The 25,643-nt window shown below is 41.4% G+C and overlaps 1 protein-coding gene across 4 annotated transcripts in view; it reads right to left on the bottom strand.

The window, feature by feature from the left end:
• The window catches only part of IRF2 (interferon regulatory factor 2), a 75,345-nt gene that overhangs the window by 24,076 nt on the left and 25,626 nt on the right, over positions 1 to 25,643 (bottom strand). For 3 of the 4 annotated variants that reach the window (XM_033104233.1, XM_033104235.1, XM_033104232.1), the window contains 4 exons: positions 16,053 to 16,148; positions 7,590 to 7,689; positions 6,237 to 6,413; positions 5,891 to 5,937 (listed from right to left, as the gene is read on the bottom strand). In XM_033104233.1, coding sequence (XP_032960124.1) covers positions 5,891 to 5,937; positions 6,237 to 6,413; positions 7,590 to 7,689; positions 16,053 to 16,139 — 411 coding nt within the window. In that variant the 5' untranslated portion in view covers positions 16,140 to 16,148. Of the gene's footprint in view, positions 1 to 5,890; positions 5,938 to 6,236; positions 6,414 to 7,589; positions 7,690 to 16,052; positions 16,149 to 17,140; positions 17,264 to 25,643 lie in introns of those variants that run through there. The other variant, XM_033104236.1, reaches the window with a different exon arrangement.

The following is a 25,643-nucleotide window of genomic DNA, read 5'->3' as shown; positions in this document are numbered from 1 at the left end:
TGAACAGCCTTAGCCCACAGTGTCCCTGGCCCCCTGTGGTGCCCACTTCTGCCCTGTCCCCACACTGCTGCACCATAACGTGGCCTGGTTAATCCTGAACTAGCCTCCCTGTTCTATTCCCTTTCTTACTTTAGATGTAGGCTCTCCTGTTAATCAAGTCATCGTGGTTTCTAACCCTCACCTTGCCCCAAAGAAAACCAAGAAAGAAAAGATGGTGGTTGGGTTCAGACCCCTCCGTGGTGCGTGAACTCTGCTAAATAGTTATGCCCAAGATGTTTGGGCTGTTCATATAGAATCCAAGATTTAGTCTACAGTTTAAGGGATTTTAGGTGAAAGCAAACCAGCACAAGACAGAGTTCGGGGGCAGGGCAGCCTTCTTTAGACCTCTAAAACAATACACCTTTGGTTGGTCTCAAAGCTATGCTTGCTGAAGGGGCTTGGGGATAGGCCTACATCACAAGACAGCATAAAGCCCATTATGTCTCATCCCTGTGCCACAGTCCCTTGTCTAGATGTCCCCTCCCTGAAGCCAAATATAATGGCCATAAGAACATTTGTCACCCAAACCCAGATTCCCCACGCCCAGAAATGTCCTAATTCATCTGTGTAAAACCAGTATCCTTGAAGCCCAATTTAAGAGTATCTCTAGGTCTCTCTACTACCAAAAACTGCAAGCTGACAGCTGGGCTTCATAAAATCAGCCCAGGGAATTGCATACTGCACATCACGGAGGCCACAAGGCCACTAGGAAAAGGAGCTCTAGCCAAACAGGCTGAAGCCTCCTGCCTGGTCCTAGAAACACCTTCCATCCTTTCTTCCTTTCTGGGAACTAGACCATCTTCATTTTCTTTCTCCCACTCTCACTGCAACTTCCCTTTTGGCATTTTTTCTCAGCTCACGTTTCTCTTCGGCTTCTCCTTCGGTCTCTGTCTCCATCTCATACAGCTTCTCTCTTGAAGAAGACATCTGTTTCCCAGGCTTCCAATATCATCCTTGAGTCAATGACCACACATCTGCCCTCCAACAGTTACCTGAGCTCTGCACCTGTCAGATCTCACTTTCTACCCACCATTTCTTTGCTTTAGAGGCTCTCTGTCAATGCAAACTCAACACGTTCAACACACACCCTTTTCTTCACAAACCGTGCTCCATTCTCACTAACCCCCTCTATGAGGGTTGAAAACTCAGGGCCTCCTTCTTTGATCCACTCCTATCTTCATCACCTGTATCCTCTTTCCTTCTCCACAGAAATATCTCCTCCTTTCCAGTCCTACTGCCACCATCTTCAGCTCAACTTTCTACCGCAGACTCTCCTCCCTTCCATCCTTCCTACCACCATGAGAAAGACCTCCCTTAAATATTAATTCCATCGTGCTACAAATCTTCCCCAAAGAGCTCAGCTGGGCCCTTATTTTATGAAATCATTCAGATAGGTTACTTAGCCAACGAGTTTTCAGACGGTGCTCTGAGCAGTCTCTCCGAAGCCACCAGGAGGAGAGGAAGGCACCAGGGAGGCAGGGCGACCCCCTTGTCTGCTCCATCTAGGACAGCTCTGATTTTATGTTTTTCAAGTGGGTCATGTGTTTTCATCTGATGAAGGTTTAAAAACTGTACTCCCTCTAGTATCAGCCCTGACTGGTGGTCATCCAGCCTGTCGAGGGACAATGACAGGGAGCGCATTGCTTTTGAATCCAGCTCAAGTCACTGGTAGAGCCAACAGCTCTATTAGAAAGTTCTGCTGAGCCAGTATCTGCTTTCTGTAACTGCTACTCAGAGGTCCGTATTTAGAACTAATACAGACCAAGTGCCTTTACCAAGTGTCTTCAGAGGCCCTCCCAGGTTATATTCTCCACAACAACACGAATTCTTTGATCTGGAAGCACTTTACGGTTTTCAAAGGATGCATCTTTCATCTGCAAACAATCCTACGAGGGAGGAAGTATTCATTGCTGATCCACTCTACCTACATGTCTTTGTTTCCCTTTGTTCCCTCACACAAGCTCCTGCTCTAATTAAGCCAGTTTCCTGACTCATCCAGTGAAGACCAAACAGCAACTCTAATCTCCAGGCGCTCATGTACGATGCTCCTGGGTACCTGAAAATGACCTCCATTTCACTCCACCCATCCATCCCCCAGGGCCTGGCTCAGAGCCCACGGCCTCCGAACAGCTAACGGCCCTGAGTGTGGTGAAAAAGCATGTGTTCTGGAGACGGACTAACTTGGATTCAAATTACAGCTCCACAAAGCAGTGCAACCTTGGGAAAATGACTCAACCTCTTTTGTGCCCCTATTTCCTTGTATGCAAAAGGGAGACAGATAACCTGTCCATTACAGGGGGCATTAAATGAGATAATAATTAGAGCTTTGAACCTGGGAGGGGCTAAAAAATGTCAGCTACCATGCCTCTGTTTTACCCACTTCTATCCTTATGGATCTTGGCCTTATTACATTTTTGAAATACATATATGAGTATGCACTGATATTGTACAATCTAGTACTACTCACGATTGTGTTCCTTATTTATACTTCCTTAGTCGGTTACCTCCACATAGGTGGGTCTTAGTTCAAGTTGAAACGGCTCACTGAGTGTATAGGATATACTCACAAAGAGATCATCAGGAAATATCGAGGCAACATTTCTGCACCTACTATGTGGCCAATGGACCTTGGGTCTCCCAGTCTCAGGGAAGCTATTTGCTCAGGGAACATATGACCTGGAGCTAAACTGCCTGAGTAACCCAAGAAAAATTCTGACAATTTCCTGGGAAAATCTTGCATGTTCTAAACATCCTTTTCTAGTTAAAACTCCCATCCAACTTGAACTGAATGAAGACTGGAAAGAACTTGCTTCAACAGCAAATTTTCATACCTACTCGCTACACAAAAGACAAATTTTCTCAGTGGAAGAAACCCACCTAGTCTATCCAGTTGCATTATTTGCACAGAACGTATTAACTCAGAACTGAGGTGTTTTCATATACAACAAAGAGTAATGTATTAAAAGCTCAGAAAGGATAAGGTCCTTGAATTCTAGTTCCAGACAACCTGGAGAGTGAACTTTGGAGACATCCTACAGAAACAGTGAGAGAAGACTATGGCATTTGCAGTCATGAGCCACAGAATTTGGGAGGCTCACTGGCTTTATCCATGTTCCACCGCTGCACTGTAGAACAGACATAAGCAGATTTAAATTCAAAAGTTCGGCTGTGCTTATTTCTGATGAGTCACCTGCCTTCTGCTGAAGGAACAATGTCCCTTTGAGGGACAAGTTTCTCGTATTAACCATATCTTCATCACAGGAAGATTTCACAATGTACACTTTGCTGGGTTGGAACTTGACCCACATGGTTGCACCTAAGAGAAAAACCTCTCGCTTGCTTTCCTCAGCGAATATGGCCAATTTCCACCGAAGGCCGGCCATGTGGAAGACACTGCCATTGCTGATTTGACTGCAGCAATTTGACTGCTGATTTGACTGTTTCTTACTTATGAGACCAGTACGTGTCATCAATTCTAAGACGCACATTTCCACATCCCTGAAATAGGATGTGCCTTATAATCAATTATGTGTCATGGTTTCATTGCAAGCAGTTTTTCTTGCTTAGAGATACATAAAATAATGGTACATCTTATAATCACTGGCATCTGATAGTCAATGGAGTATGGTAGATAGGTTTGAGCAAAGTCTGTTGAAAAGTGAACATCTGTTACTCCATTCTTATTTCTCCTTTAACTGGGCTTATGAAATTAAATCTGCATTCTAATGTAAAACCCCCACTCCCACCCAACATGTTATGTTTATTTATGCATCTCTTTGGTCAACAAACACGCATGCATGTATTCAGTGATCAAATATGTACTAATTATCTGTTCTTTACCAGGCACTGAACTACATGCTGTGAAAACAGTAATAAATAGGGTCTAGTCGTACTTAAGATTATAGCAAATTCTTCAAAATCACATTATCTGTGGGGAAGTTATACTTTTCTAACTAATCAAAATGTAGACACTAAATAATACAAACTGTGGGAAAATTGATATAACTAATAACTAGATTTTTTTTCAATTGAAAGGAAAAATTAAATTTTTTTTAAAGTGATGTACAGGAAACCTATAGATTAAAAAAAACTTAAGCGACATATCCAAAACTCACAATGAGTGGACGTTATATACATGGGTCTTGATTCAAGTAAACAGACTGTACAAAGATGGCGACATTTATGAAACAACTAGAAATCTGAACACTGGATATTTGACAATACTGAGGAATTACTGTTAATTTTTTCACATGCGATAATGATACTGGGTTATTTTTAAAGAGTGCCTATCATTTAAAGATATACACTGAAATATTTATGGAAGATATTATATGTTTGGAATTTGCTTCAAAATATTGAGCTAAACCATAAAACATTGTTTTTGTAGGTCAAAAATGATTGAATATCTGCAATTCTATGTTGGATGCAGGGAAGTGGGTGGAGGTACTAATGAAATAAAATAGCCATGAGCTGATTAATGTTGAAATTGGGGTGATGGTTTACGGAGTCAATTCTACTCATTTGTTTCCTTCCTGTGTGTATAAACTTTTTCCACAATAAAAAGTTAAAACAAAATCGGGCCTTAATACTGTGCTATATTTAAAATATGTCACAAACTAAAGATATTGAAAATGAAACTGGAGGTATTACTAGTAAAATACTCTGCCTAAAATATTTATTTTCTGTTGTAGAAGTAAATGTGTCTGAAACAACGATTTATTTAAGTTTCCCCTCAAACTCTAACTCCCTACACAAGTCTAACTTTATATCTGAGGTACATTTTTTTATAGTTTTTTCCTGGTATTTTGACTAACTGGCTTATATTTAAACATTGTGTTGTCTGGATAGTTTGGGTTTTTTTTCTTCAACAGTTATTTCTATCAGGAGGTTAGAAATCAGAATACTTGACCTCTCCTTTAAGTTCATTTCTAAATAATAGTATGACCTTGGCCACATGTCCCACAGCCTTTGGGTCCACGTCACTCAACTCTCTTGAGCCTCTCAGTTTCTTTATGTGTAAAAGGAGCACAGAGAACTAGACAATCTTTTCTCTGATGGCTTAGGGCTCTGGGACTGCAATGTTTGCTCTTTGCCTAGGAACTGAAGCTCACCCTCAGTTTTGCACGGGGTATTTGGCTATCCTCTGGTTATTGAACAAGGGCTACCCATTCCACATACAAAGGTCCTCACACTGAAGGGGACTGCAGGCTGCCCAGCCTACTAGAAAGCTCACACACACACAAACACATCCCTATGGAAAACCTTTGGGAGTCATGAGAGTTGGTTTTGTAGTGAAGCAGAAAAAAAAACAATTGAGATCGACACTAATAGAGTGTTTGAATTCATCACTGCGTCCCCAACCTAATGGCCTGTCACGGAATATATATATATATATATATATATATATATATATATATATATACATAAAATATAAGTAACACATTTTAATATAGGTGTATAATATTTAATGTACTTTAAAATATATTTAATTGCCTGAAAATGTACTTAATAGTCTCAGATCGTAGCTGGTTGCTGGAACTTAGCTGGTACTAAGTTATAGCTGGCAATAGTGTGGGGACCAGATGGAGGCTTGAGACTGTCCACCCCAGTATGAGTTTGTGACTTCATTCCTAAATTTCTCAGGGAAGTTGGATGAAGCAGGTATATGTGTCCTTGAGTCTGCAAGTGGGTACATGTCAAAGAGGAGACATATAAAGCATACAAAACACAATAGCAAAAGAAGAAAGATTAAATACTTCACAGAGATCACATTTCTTGTTTTTATGAGATAGAATATGAGTCACTAACATTGTCACAACTTTGGCCTTCTCCCTGAACAACCAAAGATTACCTTGATGTGCTTAACTCTGTCTTCTTTTTCTGTCTTTGGTTTCTTTCCTGTGGCAACAGAAAATAGTTGTGGATTAACTCATGAAGAACATACAGAGAAACATTTTGCTTAAGTTAAATTCTTTCTGAAACTCTCCGTGACGCTAAACATGCTTTAATCTGTACATGGCCTAAATTCCAAATATTTTACTGCCTTTGGTGACCTGAAAGTCACTTTCCCCAGCCAAGCAAGGGCAGAATTATCATCCACGGTGTGAACTATACAGATGTGGAAATAAAGAAATCACAAAGGTACAACAACATATATTAAATGATCATTGTATTCGCCAGTAAATCTCATTATCTACCTTTCTTAGAAGGCCTCTCGGATAAGGGCAACATCCGGTAGACTCTGAAGGCATTATTTCCTTTCTTTATACTTTTATCCTTGACTTCTTCAATATCAGGCAAGGAGTTCATGGCACATCGAAAATTTGCTTTCCATGTTTTTGGATCAGGTTTATCTACTCCTGGTTGATGCTTTCCTAACAAAATAGACAAAAGAATTAAGGTTCAGAGTAAAAATTTCTGGAAGCATAGGATTGCTGGCCAAGTAGCACAGAGAACCCTTTTAATTCCAGGCAATACCTATGGTAACCAACATCCTGGTCTGCCTAGGACTGAGAAGGTTCTTGGGATACGAGAATTTTTGTTTTAAAACCTGGACAATTCCGGACAAACTGGTACTAGCTGGTCACCCTGACTCTACTAAACAGCTTGAGAGAAAATTAACAATTGTAGAAGAATGGAGAATCAATGTAAGCAATATAGAAGGTTGGAGAATTGGGAGATCCATTAAGTACAGGTAACTGGAGTGTCTCTTTTTCATCTGACTTTCAAATACTAAACAAAAAGTCCATTCCTGTAAATAGCTCCCTACTTAAATTTTGTTGTAAATAAATATATTCTTCACTACCTTTGGGGGAGATAAATTCAACCCAAGTTTAAAGCTGTAAAACAAGGAAGTTCTATATTATTTTGGTACACACCTGGGGAATTTAATCAGAATTCCGCATTATAGGAAATTTAAGAACTAAGTTTCTGTGGAATGGGTGGAACATCACTGCTGAGTGATGAAGTCTGTACCCCATGTGTCCTGGATGTTCCTGAGAGCAAGTCACAGGTTTTGCAGAGCTACTGTGTTTCCCCGAAAATAAGACCTAGCCGGACCATCAGCTCTAATGCGTCTTTTGGAGCAAAAATTAATATAAGACCGGGTCTTATGTTAATTTTTGCTCCAAAAGACGCATCAGAACTGATGGTCCGGCTAGGTCTTATTTTTGGGGAAACATGGTATCTTCATGAGACCATAAGCCAGGAGATTTTATATATGTAGTAAAAACAAAAATAAACAATAATTAACACTGTATTGTATAACTGAAATTTGCGAAGAGAGAACTTAAATGTTTTCAGTAAAAAAAACCCCAAATAAATAAAAGGTAAATATGTGAAGTGATGAAGGTATTAATTAATTACCTCGATGGGGGGGGATCTTTTCACAAGGATTACGGATATCAGATCTGAACTTGTCTGCTTTAAATATCTTAAAATTTTATTTGTCAATTATACCACAACTAAAAGAAAAAAAGAAGGCATGAAAACAACAACAACAACAAAACAATAGGGCTGGCCTCTATAAACGATGCAGGGGGTTTTAATACCTGTATGGATTGCCCAGTTTCTAAAGAGTGGTGCATCTTTTTCCACATCCCACCCATGTCTAGCTGCATGCATCCAGGGGATCTGAAAAATCTTCTTTTCCTGAAAAGAAAAAAGTAAATAAGAACTGCAGCCATGGGTTTCAGGCTACCATTGCAGAGGGTTCTTGAGTTCTAGCTATTAGGTTGGTGCAAAAGTAACTGCGGTTTAAATGGTTAAAAATAATTGCAAAAACCGCAATTACTTTTGCACCACCCTAATAGTAAAAGTCCCCACTAAGTATCATTGGGTTTTTTGAGTTTCTGCAGTAAAATCTACTGTAAACCAAACCCACTTCCCCACTGGGCCTTAAATCGTGACCGTCTACCCAGGTGAGATTCAGAATCCTGCAGAGTCTGGCAGAACAGGAATGTATTCCAAGGTCAAACGTGATGGTTTGGGATATGCCAATGTGTTCTGTTATCTATGCCACTTTTCTTTAAAGAACCACAGATAACTGGCCACTGACAGAAATTTCTCATGTTTATTCTTATCATTTACTTCCATTATTTGGTAAAGAGGAACCCAGCTGCCTTGGTAAACTAAAAATTAGGCAACTCTCCAAAGGATCACCCATTTGTACTGCTAAAGGGAAGTTGAGAGGGTGAGGCCACTGTCACAGACACCAAATATCTCAAAATCTGCTTGGGCAGCCAACAGAAACAGAAGATTCTGTCTAATGTTCTAACCTCTATGTGTTTACTGTCCTGCATGAAATATAGCAAAAGTACAAAGATGTACCAGTTATGTGGAGATCATACTCCTTTTTTTGAGAAAAGTCCACACCCTCCACCCCACAATTCTTCTTATATTAGATTCTTTCTCTCTCTCTTACAGCCCGAGAGGTAACTCAGAATTGCTTAAATCAAACCCCAGCAAACACATGACTAGAAACCAGTGCTTTGCAAACAAAGTTACACTCATAGTCCAACTATGCCTGTGAAACCTGATTCTAATAGCAGCACCAGCAGTTACTAAGGTCCCGTGGCACTTGACATGTGACTACACACGTTCACATGGTCTCAGTTTTGGTTTTTGCAACAACTTAATGAGCTATGTATGTATATGTATGTGTGATTATTTCTGCTTTACAGTTGAAGAAACCGAGGAACAGAATTAAATTATTTAACCAAGGAACTTATGAAAGTAAGTGACTAAATTCAAAACTGAGGTCACATGATCCCATCTGCAATCACTTAATCACCCCACACGTTGTCTCCCAGTGTTTAGATTTAGAAGATTGCCAGTCCTACAACAGACCTGTTGACTTCGATTCTGTGGAGATTAAAGCCCAAGAAAACTATTTTTTAAAAACTCCCAAGCTAATTCTGATAATGTCCAGGTCTGGGGATTCCTGCACAATACATTGGGGAAGGAAAGAAAATGCCAGTAGGGATTTTCCGCCACGTTGGTCTCACAGCAAAAGACAGAAAGGGTCCCAACCGACCTGAAAGGGGCTAGGTGCTTCTCCACAGAGCTAATTACAAAGTCTGAACGAAAAGTACTTCAGGACACTTGAGAGTTCCCCAAAAACTGTTAAAAGGGAAAATTCTACTGTATTTAAAACTCAGTTAATAAAGAAGAACTGAAAGTAGGAGACTTTCATAAACCCCTCCTGTTCATTCTGTACTCTCCACTGACACAGTAGGATTTGAGGTTAGCCATTTCCAAAAGGGCTGTCATGAAAAAGGGGCTGAGTGAAATTTTATTTTTTAACGTAGATGAAAATTAGAGAGCAAATCACTTAATGCAGTTTTTGATGTTCACATGAAAATAACTAATTTCAGTGAAAGACCTTTTCCTGAAATGCACAACCAGAATCTAAAGGTTTATGCTTAAAGATACAGACCCTTAAAGAATTTGCTGTTGTACTTTTTTCTAGGTCAGGGGAGTTCTGTGGTGACACTATCTGAATTCTAACTCATAAGACACAGAGTTGATTCTGATAAAGTCGATCTTTTCAAGCATTTGCGTGCATGCAAGCAGGCGCGCGCGCACACACACCCACACACAACCAAACCCAGTCTCACAGAAACCACGTCAAAATCATGAAACCACAAAAGTAATGACTGAACCTAGCAATTATCCATCATGGATCCTCTTGAAATGGGCAAAGGACCTGATGAGACCAAATAAATGGCCAATAAGCACATTAAAAGACACTCAACACCACTAATCATTAGGGAAATGCAAATCAAAACAACAATGAAATACCATTTCACACCCACAAGTATGGCTAGAATCAAGAAAACAGAAAATAGTAAGTGTTGGTGAGGATGTAAAGAAACTGGAATCTTCATACATTGCTAGTAAGAGTGTAAAATGGTGTAGCTGCTGTGAAAAACAGTTTGGCTATTCCTCAAAAAGTTAAACACAGAGTTACCACATGACCCACTAATTTTATTCCTGAATATATACCCAAAGAATTACAAATAGGTGTTCAAACAAATATTTATACATGAATGTTCATAGCAACACTACCCATAATAGCTAAAAGGTAAAAACAACCCAAATGTCCATCAACCGATTGACTAATAAAGAAAATGTTGTATATGCATAAAATGTAATATTATTCAGCCACAAAAAAGGAACACAGTACTGATACATGCTACAACATGGATGAAACTCAATGCTAGGTGAAAGGAGCCTTCCACAAAAGGCCACATACTAAATAATTCCATTTATATGAAATACCAGAAAAGGCAAATTCATAGAGACAGAAAGCAGAGTAGTGATTACCATGAACTAGGGGAAGGAAATGGGGGGGGCGAGTGACTGTTTAATGGGTACAGTGTTTCCTTTTCAGGAGATGACAAAGTTAGGAATTAAACAGTGGTGATGGTGGCGTAATATTGTGAATATACTTAATGCCATTAAATTGTACATTTTAAAACAGTTAAAATGGTAAATTGAAAAAAAACACTACATGGAACCTTTAAGTTTTTCATATTGCAAAAAAAAAGGAAAGAAAAGAAATCACTAACAAGTGCATCACACATATCTTTTTTAAAGACCATGTTGAAAGGTAAAGGTGAAATTCATTTTAAAACTGAAAGAGATTCTGATCAGTAACCATTTTGGCCATAGATCATTTGTGTTCTCCAGGATGGTGATGGCATTACCCTGCATCTGTATAGAGCAGGGGTGTCCAAACTGCAGCCCACGATCCATTGTTAATTGGCCTGCAGCAAATTCCAAAAATATATTTAGTTTACTTAAATAAACCAGGTGAGGCAATACGTACTTCACCTCGAGTGAGTGGCCCAGATGTTTGTGTATTTTACCGCATAGGGCCCTTGGTGAAAACCGTTGAAAAAGTTTGGACACCCCTGGTATGGACTCTGTGACATCCGTATGCGCCATCAAAAGCCCTGAGTGCCCACTCCGCACACGCAGTGGTTGTACACACTGTGTATGGAAGGACTGCGTGTACCAGAGGCCACTCATGTTTACATACACAGAGAACTCTACGCATTTAAGGGCAAGAGAGATAAGCGCTGCTTGAGTTGAGAAGAACATTTAAGCTTATCTTGAGCAACGCAGAATAAACATACCTTGGCCCCGAGTGGAAACCAGTTCTCTTATCTCCCTCTGCCTCTTCTCTCCCCCAATATTTTAAGATGTTCCAATTTTATTTGCTATTTTCATTTGGACTCCTTACCTTGTTCCGAGAGGGCCTGATATTTACACAAGCACAAGCCTGCTTTCAAAGTGAATTGAAAGGAAAGGTCTGGGACTACCTGCTGACCTATGCTTGGGGGATGGCCTGGGCACCTGGGTCCAGGCAGATCTCCAATATGAAATAAGAACATCGATAACCAGAGTGGGAAGCAGTCGGAGCTAAAAGAGAAACAATCAATCTAGATGTGACTGCTTCCTTCCTTCCTTCCTCCAGAATTGGCCCAGGGAAACCACAAGCAAGCATCTGAAAAAATCTAGAACTGACCTGGTCCCTTCAACAAGACAACGGCAAGAAGGAACAAAAGGAGGGGAACAATTCACCATCAGGAGAGACTTCGAGTCAAACAACCAACCGTAACACATGGACCTTCTCTGGATACTCACTGAACAAATCAACTGTAAAAAAATATTTTGGGAATACTCAAGGCATTTTGAATATGAATGAGGCAGTGACGATATCAGAAACGTAAGATTAATTTTTCCAATTGACAACAGCATTGTGAATATATGAAAAAATGTTCTTAAGTCTCATAGATGTCCACTGTCAGGGAGCTGCTTTAAAATACCACACGCATACATACATACATCCACACACATATATACACATACGAAGATAAAACAAAATGTTGATTATTGTTAAATCCAGAAGTACATTATTAAATCTAGATGGGAATTTGTTATGCTATTCTTTCTAGTCATTAGGCTATTCAAACATACTATGTGCATTTGCAAATACTCATAATAAAAAGTAACTGGCTCAAGTCAAGGCCCCATTCATGAGGTACTTACAATGCTGCTTCACCACACTTCTTCACTGCTCCTTCAGAGGAATCCAAAAGATCCATTTCATTACCACCCTCCTCCAAATTTATTGAAAATAAAAGACGGAAACAAATTTAAGGCATGAACCACTTATTTGTCTCTTACTAAGAATGTAACGGATTTGAAGGACTATCCATTTAAGAGAGATGTGACAACTGCAAACCCAGTATTCTTAAGTCTAATTACCTTAACAGAACAAAAACACAACCACCCGTTTTGCTCCTCTTCAAGCACATATTATTCATCCATTTATTCACAGACCAATATTTACCAAGTGCCGCTTACGTGTGAGGCACCGGACCTGGCAACAAGTATGCAGTAACAATTAAGACACCTGCTCTCAGGGGGCTTCCAGCCTGGAGTACTTCACCACAAACACCAACACATAAGAGAATGACAAAGCCCCACAGACAGTGCCATTCCTAAGACTGACAACAGTCTTCAGTGGGAGAAGAGATTTTGGAATCACCTTAAGCCACTCAAAACACAAAGAGGGATTCTTAGGCAGAATGTTTATGAATGGGAAGAAAATAACATTAGGTCTTAGTTAAATATTTATGTGGACAAATGCCAACAAGATCGCAGAAACCTACAGAAAGATGCCCTGGGGTGGGGGGTGGGGGACGGTACAGAAATGGAAAGAAAATGTCCTAACTCCATCCGAGGCCTACAGTGACTGTGGCTGTTCTGTCCATGCGCACAAACACACATGCCCACTCTGGCCAGGCCCAGTCGAGAGAGAGGCTGCCTGACAGGCCCCTCAGGCAGCCCATGGACTCCTGGGCCGGCCACGTCTTAAGAGGCGCCATCTGCTGCAGCCAGGGGGATGCTCCTCTTCCTTCAGCCTGGCTCACGTCCAGCTCCAGCAGCGGAGCCGGATGTGACAGCAGAGGACTCGCCTTTCCCTCTCTGCTAGGGAAGAGAACCCACGAGCCACGAGCCAGATGAGTAAAGCTCAGTGGGAAGGGCCACCTGAGAAGAGCTAAGTGTTCAGCTGCACAAGGAGAAACCCATTTACTTTCTGGTCCTCTACCCAGAAGACATGGACAAAGTGGATGGAAGCAAAGATGCCTCGATGGAAAGTCCCAGTCAGGAAACAACCCTACGAGGGTGCATTAATTTCCTAGAGCTGTCAAAACAAATGCCGTGTTTCCCCGAAAATCAGACCTAGCCGGCCCATCAGCTCTAATGCGCCTTTTGGAGCAAACATTAATATAAGACCCTTATAATACCCTTATATTACTACAGTCTTATTTTACTATAATATAAGACCTGGTCTTATATTAATGTTTACTCCAAAAGATGCATTAGGGCTGATGGTCCAGCTAGGTCTGATGTTCGGGGAAACACGGTGGCTACAAACTGGGTGGCTTACAACCACAGAAATCTATTCTATCACAGTTCTGGAGGCCAGAAATCCAAAGTCAAGATGTCAGCAGAACCACATTCCCTTCACAGGCTCTAAGGAGAATCTTTCCTTGCCTCTTCCAGCTTCTGCTGGTTCCAGGCACTTCCAAGCTTGGGGCTGTAACACTCCAATCTCTGCCTCCTTCACATGGCCTCCTCCTCTGTGTGTGTCTTCTCTTCTTTCTCTTATAAGGACACGTGCGTGTCATTGGATTGACCCAGCTGGATAACCCAGGATGATCTCATATGGAGATCTTTAACTTAAATACATCTGCCAAGACCTTTTTTCCAAATAAGTTCACATCCACAAGTTCCACGGGTTAGGATGTGGACATATCTTTGGCGGGGGGACAGGGGGAGCACAAGTCAACCTACTACAGAGGACAACTAACTGCAGTGCATCAAGTGCCTCCTTGGTACAGGAGACGTGAAGACATGGTAAGTTCACCACTGCATCAAGCCATCCAAAACTGATGGATGTGTTTAAAAAAAAAAAGAAAAAGAAAAAACAAACTTATTCTCTTCAGAAATCAGGAATATCTGTTTTCATTTCACACTGTAAATCAATATAGGCAACGTTATGTTGTTCTCCAAAATATAATCCCACTTAACCTCTCTGTGCTTCGATTTCCTTTTCTGTAAAATAGAAAAAATAGAAAAACATAATTCACATAGTAGGAATTACGTGAATGAAGGCATGTCCCTCGCTTAGGAGAGTGCCTGGCACTTAATAAATGTTAGTGTTTACTGTCAGTGTTATCATTATCATTACTGAGTACCCTATGTCTCTTCAACTATCCTTGACTACCATCCCCTGTCCTCATACCTCCACGTGTGCCCCTGTAACCAAGGCACAACCTGATTTCTTGTTTGTTTCTTTGGAAGAGTCTAATTACAAAGCCCATCTAGGATACAAATCCAAAACACTATAGATAGAGCGAGACTAGAAAAATACATTGTTTGCCATAAGACCTTAAGATATATGACAGGTCACGTGAAATGAGCGTATGGTTTTCTTAAGTGACTTTTATTTACTTCATACCTCACCTTGTTTTGGAAAGGACTCAAACGGATACATTCAAATACAATACCATTAAATTAATAATAAATGAAAAAAAAATAAGTGGATGAGGGAAAACGAACAAGAAATACAATTTGAGAGAGATCTAACACGATCAAAGGAGGCTAGGAGTAATATTAGTTTAAGAAACAATTGTGCTGCAGTATCCTGTGTACTTGCTCGAAGCAGGCCACAATCCGGCCCTGTGCTCTTGGCACATGATACAAAGATAAAGCCTGACCAGCTAAATTATTCATCATGTCCTTCAGATGAAAAATGAGGGGGCAGGGAGACCAGGAAAAAGACATTTGCTCAGAAGAACTGCAGTATTCCCGATAGTGGGAGAGAAACCTCTCTTGGGCCTTCTTGAAGAAGGCATGATACGCTCCATTTAGTTGCTTTTCTACATTATAACTATACAATTTCAGGTGTTCTTTATTTTTATAGACACTCTCTTCCTGATTCACCCCTAAGAGGTAGGATCAATTAAATTGATAATTTGAGATTGATAAAGTAAGAGTGTTTATGTAAATATGGAAACGGATGAAAATGATAGACTGCTTCTTTCTCTAAGACAGGTAGGTACCCAAACAGGGTTTCATGATAAAGATAAAGAGATCACATTTTTAAAAGACAAAAACAAAAGTTTTCTCCACATAGAGAATACTGGGGGAGAAAAACCCATTCCCAATATAAAACCATAGTTTCCATGTCCTCTATTTTAGAAAGCCAGGAGAAGCAAGCAAGGAATTTAAAGAAGGAAGAGGGTAAGGATCATAAAGAAAAATACAGCATGAAGCTTTCCATATAAACAGTCATCCAAAATACCAATGGTGAGCTGGAACTGTCAGTCAAGTTAGTGACTACAGTCTAAGATAATGACAAAAAATCTTTCTCTTAGCATAATAATTATTATTATGCTAAGTGAAATAAATCACACAGAGAAAGTCGAGACCCATATGATTTCACTGATATGTGGGATATAAAACTGAAAGCAACAAGGGAACAAGACAAATAAAGATACAAAAATTCATAGACACAGACAATAGTTGAGTAGTTACCAGAGGGTAAGGGGGTTGGAGGGTGGTAGATGAGGGTAAACGGGGTCAAATATATGGTGATGGAAGGAGAACTGACTCTGGGTGGTGAACACACAGTGTGATATATAGATGATGTATTACAAAATTGTACACCTGAAACCTATGTAATTGTACTAACCATTGTCAGCCCAATAAATTTTAATTTTAAAAAATCTTTCTACAATAACTTGATGTTTTTATGATCATTTTTGCTTGGTTGGTTTTTGTAATTAATTAGCATAAGATTTTGAACACAAAGAACAATTTTACTTTCAAAGGTCTATATGCACAAGCTTTTAGTAAGGATCTCTCTCTCTCTCTCTCTCACACACACACACCCCCACACACCCACACACACACACACACACACCACTTACCTTGTTCAGCCACTTTAGCCCTGGTATCGTATTTGAGTTTATCTGTTCCTCCAGCCACGGGCGCATGCGCATCCTTTCCACTGGCATGGTGCCCCTCTGCAGAGAGAAACACACAACGTTAGGCATTTGTGCTACTGACTGTCTTGTCCGCACTGTAAAGCTCTATCCCCCTGCCTGACGCTCTTCTATTGTCCCCTTCCTCATAACCACACAGCCTCTGTGCATGTGGGGATTGGGGCTGAGGGAGTACACTGTGGGGCTTTGCCTGAGAGCCACCAGCCCCTGGGCTTGAGCGGTCTACTCATTCTAGAGATGTCTCAGTGGGCGGTGCTATGGGCCAAGCGTGCTCGTAGCTGACAGGGTCCCACAGACACAGAAGACCTGGACTGGCAGAAACTCAGCTAGCCAGAGGGACCAGCCACCTCTGCGTGACCTTGCCTAAAGCTAGGCTTTACCCTCTCCGAAACACGCTGTGTTTACAGCAGATACCTTTAGGCAATCAGAGCACCAGTATTGTACAATACCTGTGAGTATTATCCTCCCAAGGACCATGGGTGGACAGAGCAAAACAATTGTAGGAAAGAGTTATTATAATTAATTCATTCCTTTGGGGTATCTGGGTTATAGAAATGCTTTGAACCTGCTATTGGCACTTCAAAGCTCTAAAGGAACCAATTCACTTGGTTCCAAAGTCTTTCACCAAATAGCCATTCCCTCCTGATGTATTCCATCTACTCTCAGAGCTCACCAGCATCTTGCTCTGGCTTCAGCTTGGCTTTCATGTTAATGCATGCTCTTATGCACTCCCTCAGGGATCCTTCTTCACTGCCACCCTCCCTCTCCGACCTGATACCATCCTCCCTTTTCCTTCAACTTACTTTCCCTCTAAAAATTGTTCCACGGGCTAAGCACTTTTTCTCTACCAGCCCACACTATACCTCTCTTCCCTCCTTCCAGATAACATTTCTAGAAAGTCTTTCCCTTGTCCACCAAAATATATCTAGAGTGGAATCACTAACTAAGTACGATCTACCCCTCATCTTCACCCTACTTCCAAGTACATTTAAATTTAATACAGATTTAAAAACCTCAACATGATGCTGATTCAAGCTTCCATTCTTTAGGACTTAGTAGACAGTGTGACGTAATCCTCTTTCAAACCTTTGCTGTCGCTTCTTTTTTACTCATTTCCTTCCCCAAAAAATGAGCTCTGAAGATTCTGTTCTGATGAATTTGGGCTGAAATGATGCAAGTCTTAATAACTCTCTCTTCCAGTTCACAAAGAACCTCCTCTTTCCTCTATCCTGCCCCCACCTCATGCCAGAGCTCATGCAAACACCATTTCATGAACCATGTGGGGCTGCATCCTTTGCCTGTAGAGCCAACGTAATTCTAGAACTAAATTCTAGAACCTGCCTTTCCCTTGTACATTTCCCCCAGTTCTGATCCACTCATTGTTTGTTACAGATGCCTCCTGCTCCTTGCTCACACCATGCCCTGTGCTCTTCTTTCCCGGGCCTTGCCAATACTTACCCATCCTCCAAGACCCAGCGTCTACCCTCCTTCTCCACTGACCTTCCCAGATCACTCCTCCTCCAGCTCCCACAATATTCACTGATCTTACATTGCTCATTTGAAAATCAAACATGGCTTTAGGGCAGCTATTGTAAGTTGTCTTTATTCTTATCTAACTCGTACCTTAACTATAAATTTTGGGGCTGGTACAACCCCCCTTCCTAACCAAATGGTTAAGCTCCCTTCCTTACCAAACAGTAAGCGCTCTGTGACTAGGAACTCCACCTCTTACAGGTCCTTTTATAATCCTACAAAGCCCAAATGTTGCCATCTACCCAGGAGACGTTCACTGCAAGAGCCAGACCATTCTAAATATCAGCCAAGGTGGGCTGCTATTCCGCCCGCTCATCTGGTAGCTTCAGGCCACCGTTCTTTGAGACAAATGAATGGAACCTCAAGGACAGTCCAAAAAGGACAAGGAACGGCCACGAGGAGCCTCAAATGCAATTGCTCTTTGTGGTTCTCAAATCATTCCACTCATTCATTCATCCACCCATTCAAAGATCATGTACGGAGAATGATATTCCAAGAACAGGAAAAGGTAAGCCATTCCCCACCATCTAGGAACTCCTCACGTTAATAGGCGAAAGCAAAGAACAGAATTAGCAGACCACACAAAAGAGCCCTGTGTACAGAACAATAAGGAGTTACCGAAGCATTCTGGGTGCTATCAAGAAAACTATCCACAGAAGATCTCACTAGATGACTGACCATGGGGAGGGGTCTGCCCAACAGAGTGGTGACCACCAACCCGGTTAGATCCTCTCTCCTCTCTTAAGAAGATCTCAAGACACAGAGAGGGAGGCAGCTAAGTCCAGAGCGGTACAGAAAGTAGAGGGAGGAGCAGAAGTAGAAGTAGCTATAGTAGTCACGAGTTCTTCTGAGGGGACAACATGGCAAGCAGAACTGCTACAAATCGCTGCTCTATCTAAACTCAGCAATACGGGAAAATGACAGGGGTGTGTAACTGGCCCTTCTTCCAATCTGTCATTATAATAACATAACAATCCTCCCATATTTTTTTCACAAACAACCTATCAGGAAAAAATGGTCACCTGAAATATTTCAAAAAGCTATCTATCTTTAAAACTAAAGCTTACGTGGGGAGATACAGTCAACTCTCATTATTTGCAGTTTCCATATTTGCAAATTCCCTACTCACGAAAATTTATTGATAATGCCCTAATCAATTCTCATGGTGCTTTCATAATCATGAGCAGACATGCACAAAGAGGTGAAAAATTCAAATTATCCACTGTACATGTTTCCGAGGCCCGACAAGACATTCTGCCTTCTTATTTCAGCTCACACTGTAAACAAATGTCCTTTTCACTGTCTATTTCATGCAACATTTTTCTGCTTGTTGTTGGAGATTTTACTGTTTAAAATGGCCCCCAAGAACGGTCTGTCTGAAGTGTGGTCTACGGTTCATAAATGTAAGAAGGCAGTGATGTAGCTTATGGAGAAAATACATCTGTTAGACAAACTTCCTTCAGGCATGAGTTACAGTGCTGTTGGCTTTGAGTCCAATTAATAAATCAACCATAATTAAATAAGGAGTCTTTAAACAGAAACACACATAAAACAAGATTATTGATTGGTGAATGAAAATGCTGTAATCAGAGGCTCAGAGGAACCTAATGTCCTTATAAGAAGAGGGAAATGTGGACACAGAGACACACGGAGAGAATATCATGTGAAGACAGACATGGAGGGAAGACGGCCATATGAAGACAGAATCAGAGCCTGGGATGATGCTGACGAGGCAAGGAAAGATCCTCCCCAGAGGCTTCAGAGAGAGAAACTGCCCTACAAACACTTTGATTTTTGGACTTCTAGCCTCCAAAACCGTGAGAGAATAAATTTCTGTTGTTTTTAAGCCAGTTTGTGGTACTTTATTATGGCAGCTCCAGGAAACTAATGTATAAGGTACTCTGACGTCAGATAACAGAGCCCCAACCTAGTCTACAGGTGAAGGAAGGCGTCCCAAGGTAGCGAGAAGGAAGGGGAGATGCTGCAAAGGCCCTGGGACAGGAGGACCCACTGCCAGAAGACCAGCAGGAACAGGGAGGATGCCAGAGACAGGCTGACCCTGCCTGTCAGGGGCCTAGAGAACCACACAGAGGACGTTGCTTATCATCTAAGACTGAAGAGAAAACTGGAGACTTACGTGAATGGAAGATTGGATCAGGTTTATTAATAGTAAAGGTAAGAGCCGATTACAAAATCTAGACCAGTGCTTCCTCAACTTTAGTATGCAGACTCATCTCAACTCAGTAAGTCTACGTAAGCCCTGTGATTAACAAGCTCCTGGGTCCTTGGGCCACACTGAGGAGCAAGGCTGTAGATTAACTTTTATGTTCACAAGTCACCTGGCTCTGTGACTTCCTGCAAATTCTGGTCATTCTGGCAGACAGACCTCATTAGTCTCAGCATGTCAGATTCGGCTGCATTATCTATCTGTCGGCCCAACCCTTATTTACATACCATGCCTTTCTAACAAAGATGCAGCTGAGCCAAATCTCAACGTTTATCACTTACCTAGTCAAGATACTATGGAAATCACACAAGTAGGTTTTTTTTCCCTAGATCTTTAATCAGAACTGTTATTTAATTTTAAGCAGATTTTTAGGAAAATCAAATATATCAAGTATCAGAGAAGGGAAGCTCTGATATAAGGGGCTTCACTTATTTCAGGTTCTTTTTTTAAATAGCTAGGACATCCCTGCTGATACATAATGAAAAGCTAACCTTTTTACATGAAGGCACTTCCTCTTTTTTACTTGATTTTATAGCCTGGTCTCTCCTCCCACACTGAACAGGTAATGAATTACCAGGGGCCTTGCCACATGACACAAAAGAGAAAGGGTGCAATTTGTCAGAGATTTCTCATGACTATCAGAAGTCGGGTATGCATTCCTTCTTCTGTGAAAGAAAGCAAACGTGGAACTCTCCGTTGAGCCCAGCAGCAGAAACTCATCATTTGGTTTGGCACTAAAAAGAAATTCTATTTCCAGAGATTAAAAAGCTGGGACGACGGTCACAGAGGGTCAGAGGCCTGAGTACTGAGAGTACTGAAAAAGGGCACTTAACTCTACATGTGTTTTCTAGCTTCCATCAATGAAAATCAAAGTGACAGACTGTCTTCTTTCTCTAAGGCAATTTCCCACAGGCACCAACACCCCCGCCCACATGAAACTTGAAGAAGGCATGGCACTAGGCACAAGAAACACAGAGGTGCTATTTTTGCCTGGAGAACCAAAATACACCAGAAATCAGGACACCTGTGGTCCAGGCCTGACTTTGCCATTGTCACCGTGGTCCTTGGGCTAGTTACCCAATCTTTCTAGCACACACTTCGATCATCTAGAAAAATGAGAGGTTCCAAAAAGATAATCTCTGAGGTCATCTAGGAATCCTTTTGTAACATGAAGGCTCAGAATCCAATTAATCTTTTTGGAATGCTTCTAATCCTGTACACTGTGTCGTTCTGAAGAGTGAAATGCTAAAATGTTATGGTTCGATAAACCTAAAATATGAAACACCTACCCTCGAGCCCGACAAAAGGCAGATTCTAAACTCAGGTACCATCACGCCTTTAAGATGTGGGGTTGGGATCCTCTTCAAACCCATGGCATTGGGCTACGATTCAATTCAGGACACGACAGGTATTTAGAATATTACTGGTGCCAGGGCTTCTGTGCGAAGGCACACACGTTGATCTCTGTGATTCACAAGACGTGAATCACGTCCCTTGTGAAGTGACAAGGCTATGGTCCTGAGGAGTGCCATTAACCGTGACCTTGAGTTTTAACCTAAATAACTAAGGCGTGGATCTCAGAATAGTTAACAGCAACGGCTACGATTTCCTGGGCACTTGCTATATGTCAGGCATTCAAACCAGAGTTTTCGATGAGTTTTCCCATTTAACTCTGACAACCCTGGAACTTTATTACCCCATACTACAGACGAGGGGAGCGTTGGGGAAGTGATCCAAGGCAACCTGCCAGTCAGCAGGGAGCCCAGACTCTCAGTCAGGCCTGTCTGAAATGCCCAGGCTCGGAAACCCAACCTGTACTTTCATCTTACTTAAGAAAAGCACTAAGTTCTGATGGCCTTTCAACTGTTCTAATTACCGGGGCCCTTCCCAACTCCTCTCTGTTCTGCATACCACTGACATATTAATCTTCCTAAAATACCATTTAAATCATGTTAATGTTCTGTTCTAGAGACTTCTAAATGTCCCTGCTGGACTTAAGATAATAAAATCCTTGACTTGGGCGGGGGGGGCTTCTGGTAAAACCCAGGAGCCTTACAGTGACTACTCAACAGAAACAACGGAAGACAGAAGACAATGGAAAGATGTCTTTAAACTACTGAAAGAAAACTACTGTTATTTTAAAAAGTTATATACAGCAAATATTTCCTTTAAGAATGAGGAGGAAATACAGGCATCAGAGAAAAACTTAAGAGAATTTTCCACGAGGAGCCCCATAGCTCATCAGCTCACGGTTGGTTACAGGGTTATATTAATAGAAGATAGGTCAAAACTGGGCAAGAGCAAAGGCAAACATACGGGAACCAGGATGCTAAGAACAGGGCTAAAGCTGGAGTTTGTGTCACAGATGCTGACCACAGCTGTGCTGGGTCCCATGTCTTCTGCAACTGTGTCATTTGTTTTCAATATGCTTGTGAAGGTTCTTGTCACCTAAGAGCCCTCCCTACGAAGCCATGTATCCAACCCCTTACCAACCGACAGAAATGTTACCCTCCCAGCCAAAGCTAGCTCAAGCCCATTTTCATCCATTAAAACTTCTCTCACAACTCTAACCACTGGACCCTCTTCTCCTACGGCATACATTGTCTGAAGTATCCAGTTATTAAACACATAGTATTGGAAAAAGCTGTGCTATGGAGGATATGAAGACGTGTGCATGCTCATGACCCTCAAGGAATTAATAAGTTAACTGGGACTATCACACATAAATCATGTAAAGCTAACTACTACTACTACTAATAAAAGACTAATAGAGATCAGCAGGCAGTATATATGATGAATTGCCCACTAAGTGAACTAAAGAATACATAAATCAGTATTAGATGGGTTTGTAAGGGAAAGCTCTATGACAAAGGAAGAGCATATAGGAAGGGGAGGAATTGCCTACGCAGAGAGAAGGTAGCAAGCAAGCCAGGAAAGATGCAAGTTGGTATCGGTGGCCAAAGCAGGACCAAGGAAGGTGCTTGCTGAGGTGGGCAAAGCAACTGACTGACGCACCAACATGAGTGGGGCTTCCTAAGAGTCACTTAGCATGTGAGAGGCACGTATTGGGTATTTCACATAAGTCATCTCAAACCCACATAACAGCCCTGATCAGTTAAATAGTATCATCCCCATTTCAGAAACAAAGAAAAGTATAGCTTGAATCGGTAATTAAAATGTAGAAAAAAGAAAAAGTGTCCAGGCCCCCAGATGAGGAACCAAGACTTGAACCCAGGTCTTTCTGAAAGGTTTCAAATGTCTAGCTAGAGACCGAGCTTGTTGACCGAGGTGACTGAAAACTTCCGAATAGCCATTTTTCACGATCATGGACCAAGCAGCACTGTATACTGGGGCAAACGGAGGCAAGGAGATAAGCTAGAAGCTACTGCTCTGGTCCCAGGTGGTGGCTATGGAAATGCACAGGAAAAAAAAAACGAAAAAACCAAAACAGTGGTAAGACACTTGCAGGAATATAATTGCAACTTTTGTAGTAATTTTTCTGGGACATACAGTAGTCCTTCCAAAAAATGCAAGTTCCTCTTACATGACTTTCTACATTCCTCACACTGACACTTGTGTACCCTTTTAGCAAAAGTAAGAATTTCAGCTCCATATTATGTGAGCTGAGAGGAATCTGGAATTGAAAATTGAAAGTCATCCTCCTCACCACCATTATCCCCATTATATTTGTTCAAGTGCTTCAGACATTAGGCCCAGGGCTTGTGACGCATTATTTCACGTAATCTTCAAGCCAGCTGCATGAGGTAGAGCATTGGAAACGATGCTACTTACCAAGCTGCAGAGCTATTAAGTGGCAAAGCCAGGATTCAAATCCAGATCTGCCCGCCTCTGAAGAATATGCCAAAACGTCCAGACCAGTGTTTCTCAAACCTCAGGTTGCAACCCATCCAACGGTCGCAGAATCAATTTACTGAATTAAGATCAGCATCACTGAGGTTAACACCAGCACTTTAATTTTAATGTATGACAATACAGAAGAGAAATTATGACAGTCCCCCAAATAAGGGTCAGCACTGTTTTATTAAAGTTTTGTTTTGATTTTATATAATATTATACTGGCACTGTAGTCAAAAGAGTATTAAAAAACACTGCACTAGGCTGAACTGCTTCCCAGGTGTGTGAACAGATGTGTGGGAACATGTGGGTGGCAGGTGGAGGGAGAAGTAATGGTGGAAAAGTAAAAAGCGGAAGAGAAAGGTATAGGAAGACAAGCAGCAGCAAACCCGTAGAACTGTACTGAAGACAGAAGTGAAATAAATGTATGAGAGAAGTTTAATAGCATGTTCAGGGCTAAGTAAGATAACAGAACTCTGTATATTACGGCAGGGCTTTGAGACGTACCCATTTGGCTCTACTTAATACTCCTCTGCCGACGGTATTCAGATCACTCTCCATACTCTGGTGGGACCCTGGAGGATGAAGTCAGTACTTACCAGTCATGAAACCAGAAAGATATTTAACATTTGGATGGAGCGCCAGACACAGAATAAAGCATGCTTCTCAGTGTAAGTATTATCTGCACCAATGCAAAAGCAATTTTTAAAAGTTTTATTGAATTTCAGGGTAGTTAGTAAGCAGTGGAAATCAACGGTACAATATCAAATTGTATCACTGATGTACACTTTACAAATTGTATCACTTTATTTCATGCATTGATTGTTTTATTTTACTGAATTTTAAAAAGATGCATGTCATAGATTCATTCCAGAACTGTAGTCTCTAGCCCAGTTTTTCTCAAGGTGTTAAGCAATTCAACTATGAATTCTCCTACTGTGTGGATTTTTCAGGAACCCGACCTTGAAGGATGTGGCAGGATTGCTGTGAACGGCTGCCCTGAACACATCACGACCTGTAGTTATACTTCTCGATTCACCTGTATCAGCATCCCAAAACTGCCTGCGCAATGTTAGTACCTGGGGAGTTTAAAAAGAAGAAGAAGAAGGAGAAAGATTCCTGGCCCCATCCTGGACCTCGGGACTAAGACTCTCCAGGGCTTAAGCACCAGGAAGTTATTGTCCAGAATTACAGTAATTCTGAGAAGCGGCTAAGTAAGGGCATTGCTGCCATTTAGTGCCCATTAGCCCAACGGCCTTTTCCAGATCCCACATGTTTAACGAACACCTCCTATGGAATCATGGAAAAACGGGGAGGCCAGTGATGAATACATTTCATCATGAATGGATATGAGTGTGCACAAAGTTAAAATTCAAAAACGCTTTAAATACCATCTACTCCCATACTGAGAATCATCCAAATGATAGTTTTGCATATTCTCCATTCTACCCACAAGTTTCTTATTAGGCATGTTTTCTGTGTCCTTTTAGAAGATATTACCATAGCTACTTTACCAAAATTACCCTGTCTCTGACCACAGACTACTCTGGTACCTGAAACAGTGTGATTTAGCCTCCGATAGTAACTTGTGCTGTATCACAACCCTAAGCCGACAAAGACACTCGTCACATATGGCCTCCACATGTGTGCTCGAAAGACACCAAAGTATCACTGGCTTTCAGTCCTGCGGGTCACCTCACGGGCATTCTAGGAAACAGGTCTCAGTGTAGCCTACAGAGAACAGGAATTCTGCATCCTGAACGTAAGCCTGGAAACTACAGGGAACATGTGACATCCATGCAGATGTGCGTTTTTCCGAGAGACAGTATGAACCCTACACTGCATCCTGCCCAGCGAGCTTCACTTCCCTGCTCCCTCTCCCTGGAATGTCCCCTCTCTGG

The sequence above is a fragment of the Rhinolophus ferrumequinum genome, chromosome 4, assembly GCF_004115265.2.
Source record: "Rhinolophus ferrumequinum isolate MPI-CBG mRhiFer1 chromosome 4, mRhiFer1_v1.p, whole genome shotgun sequence".
Lineage (NCBI taxonomy): Eukaryota > Metazoa > Chordata > Mammalia > Chiroptera > Rhinolophidae > Rhinolophus > Rhinolophus ferrumequinum.
The sequence above is the reverse complement of the archived record's forward strand: the minus strand, read 5'-3'. Positions and strand labels throughout refer to the sequence as shown.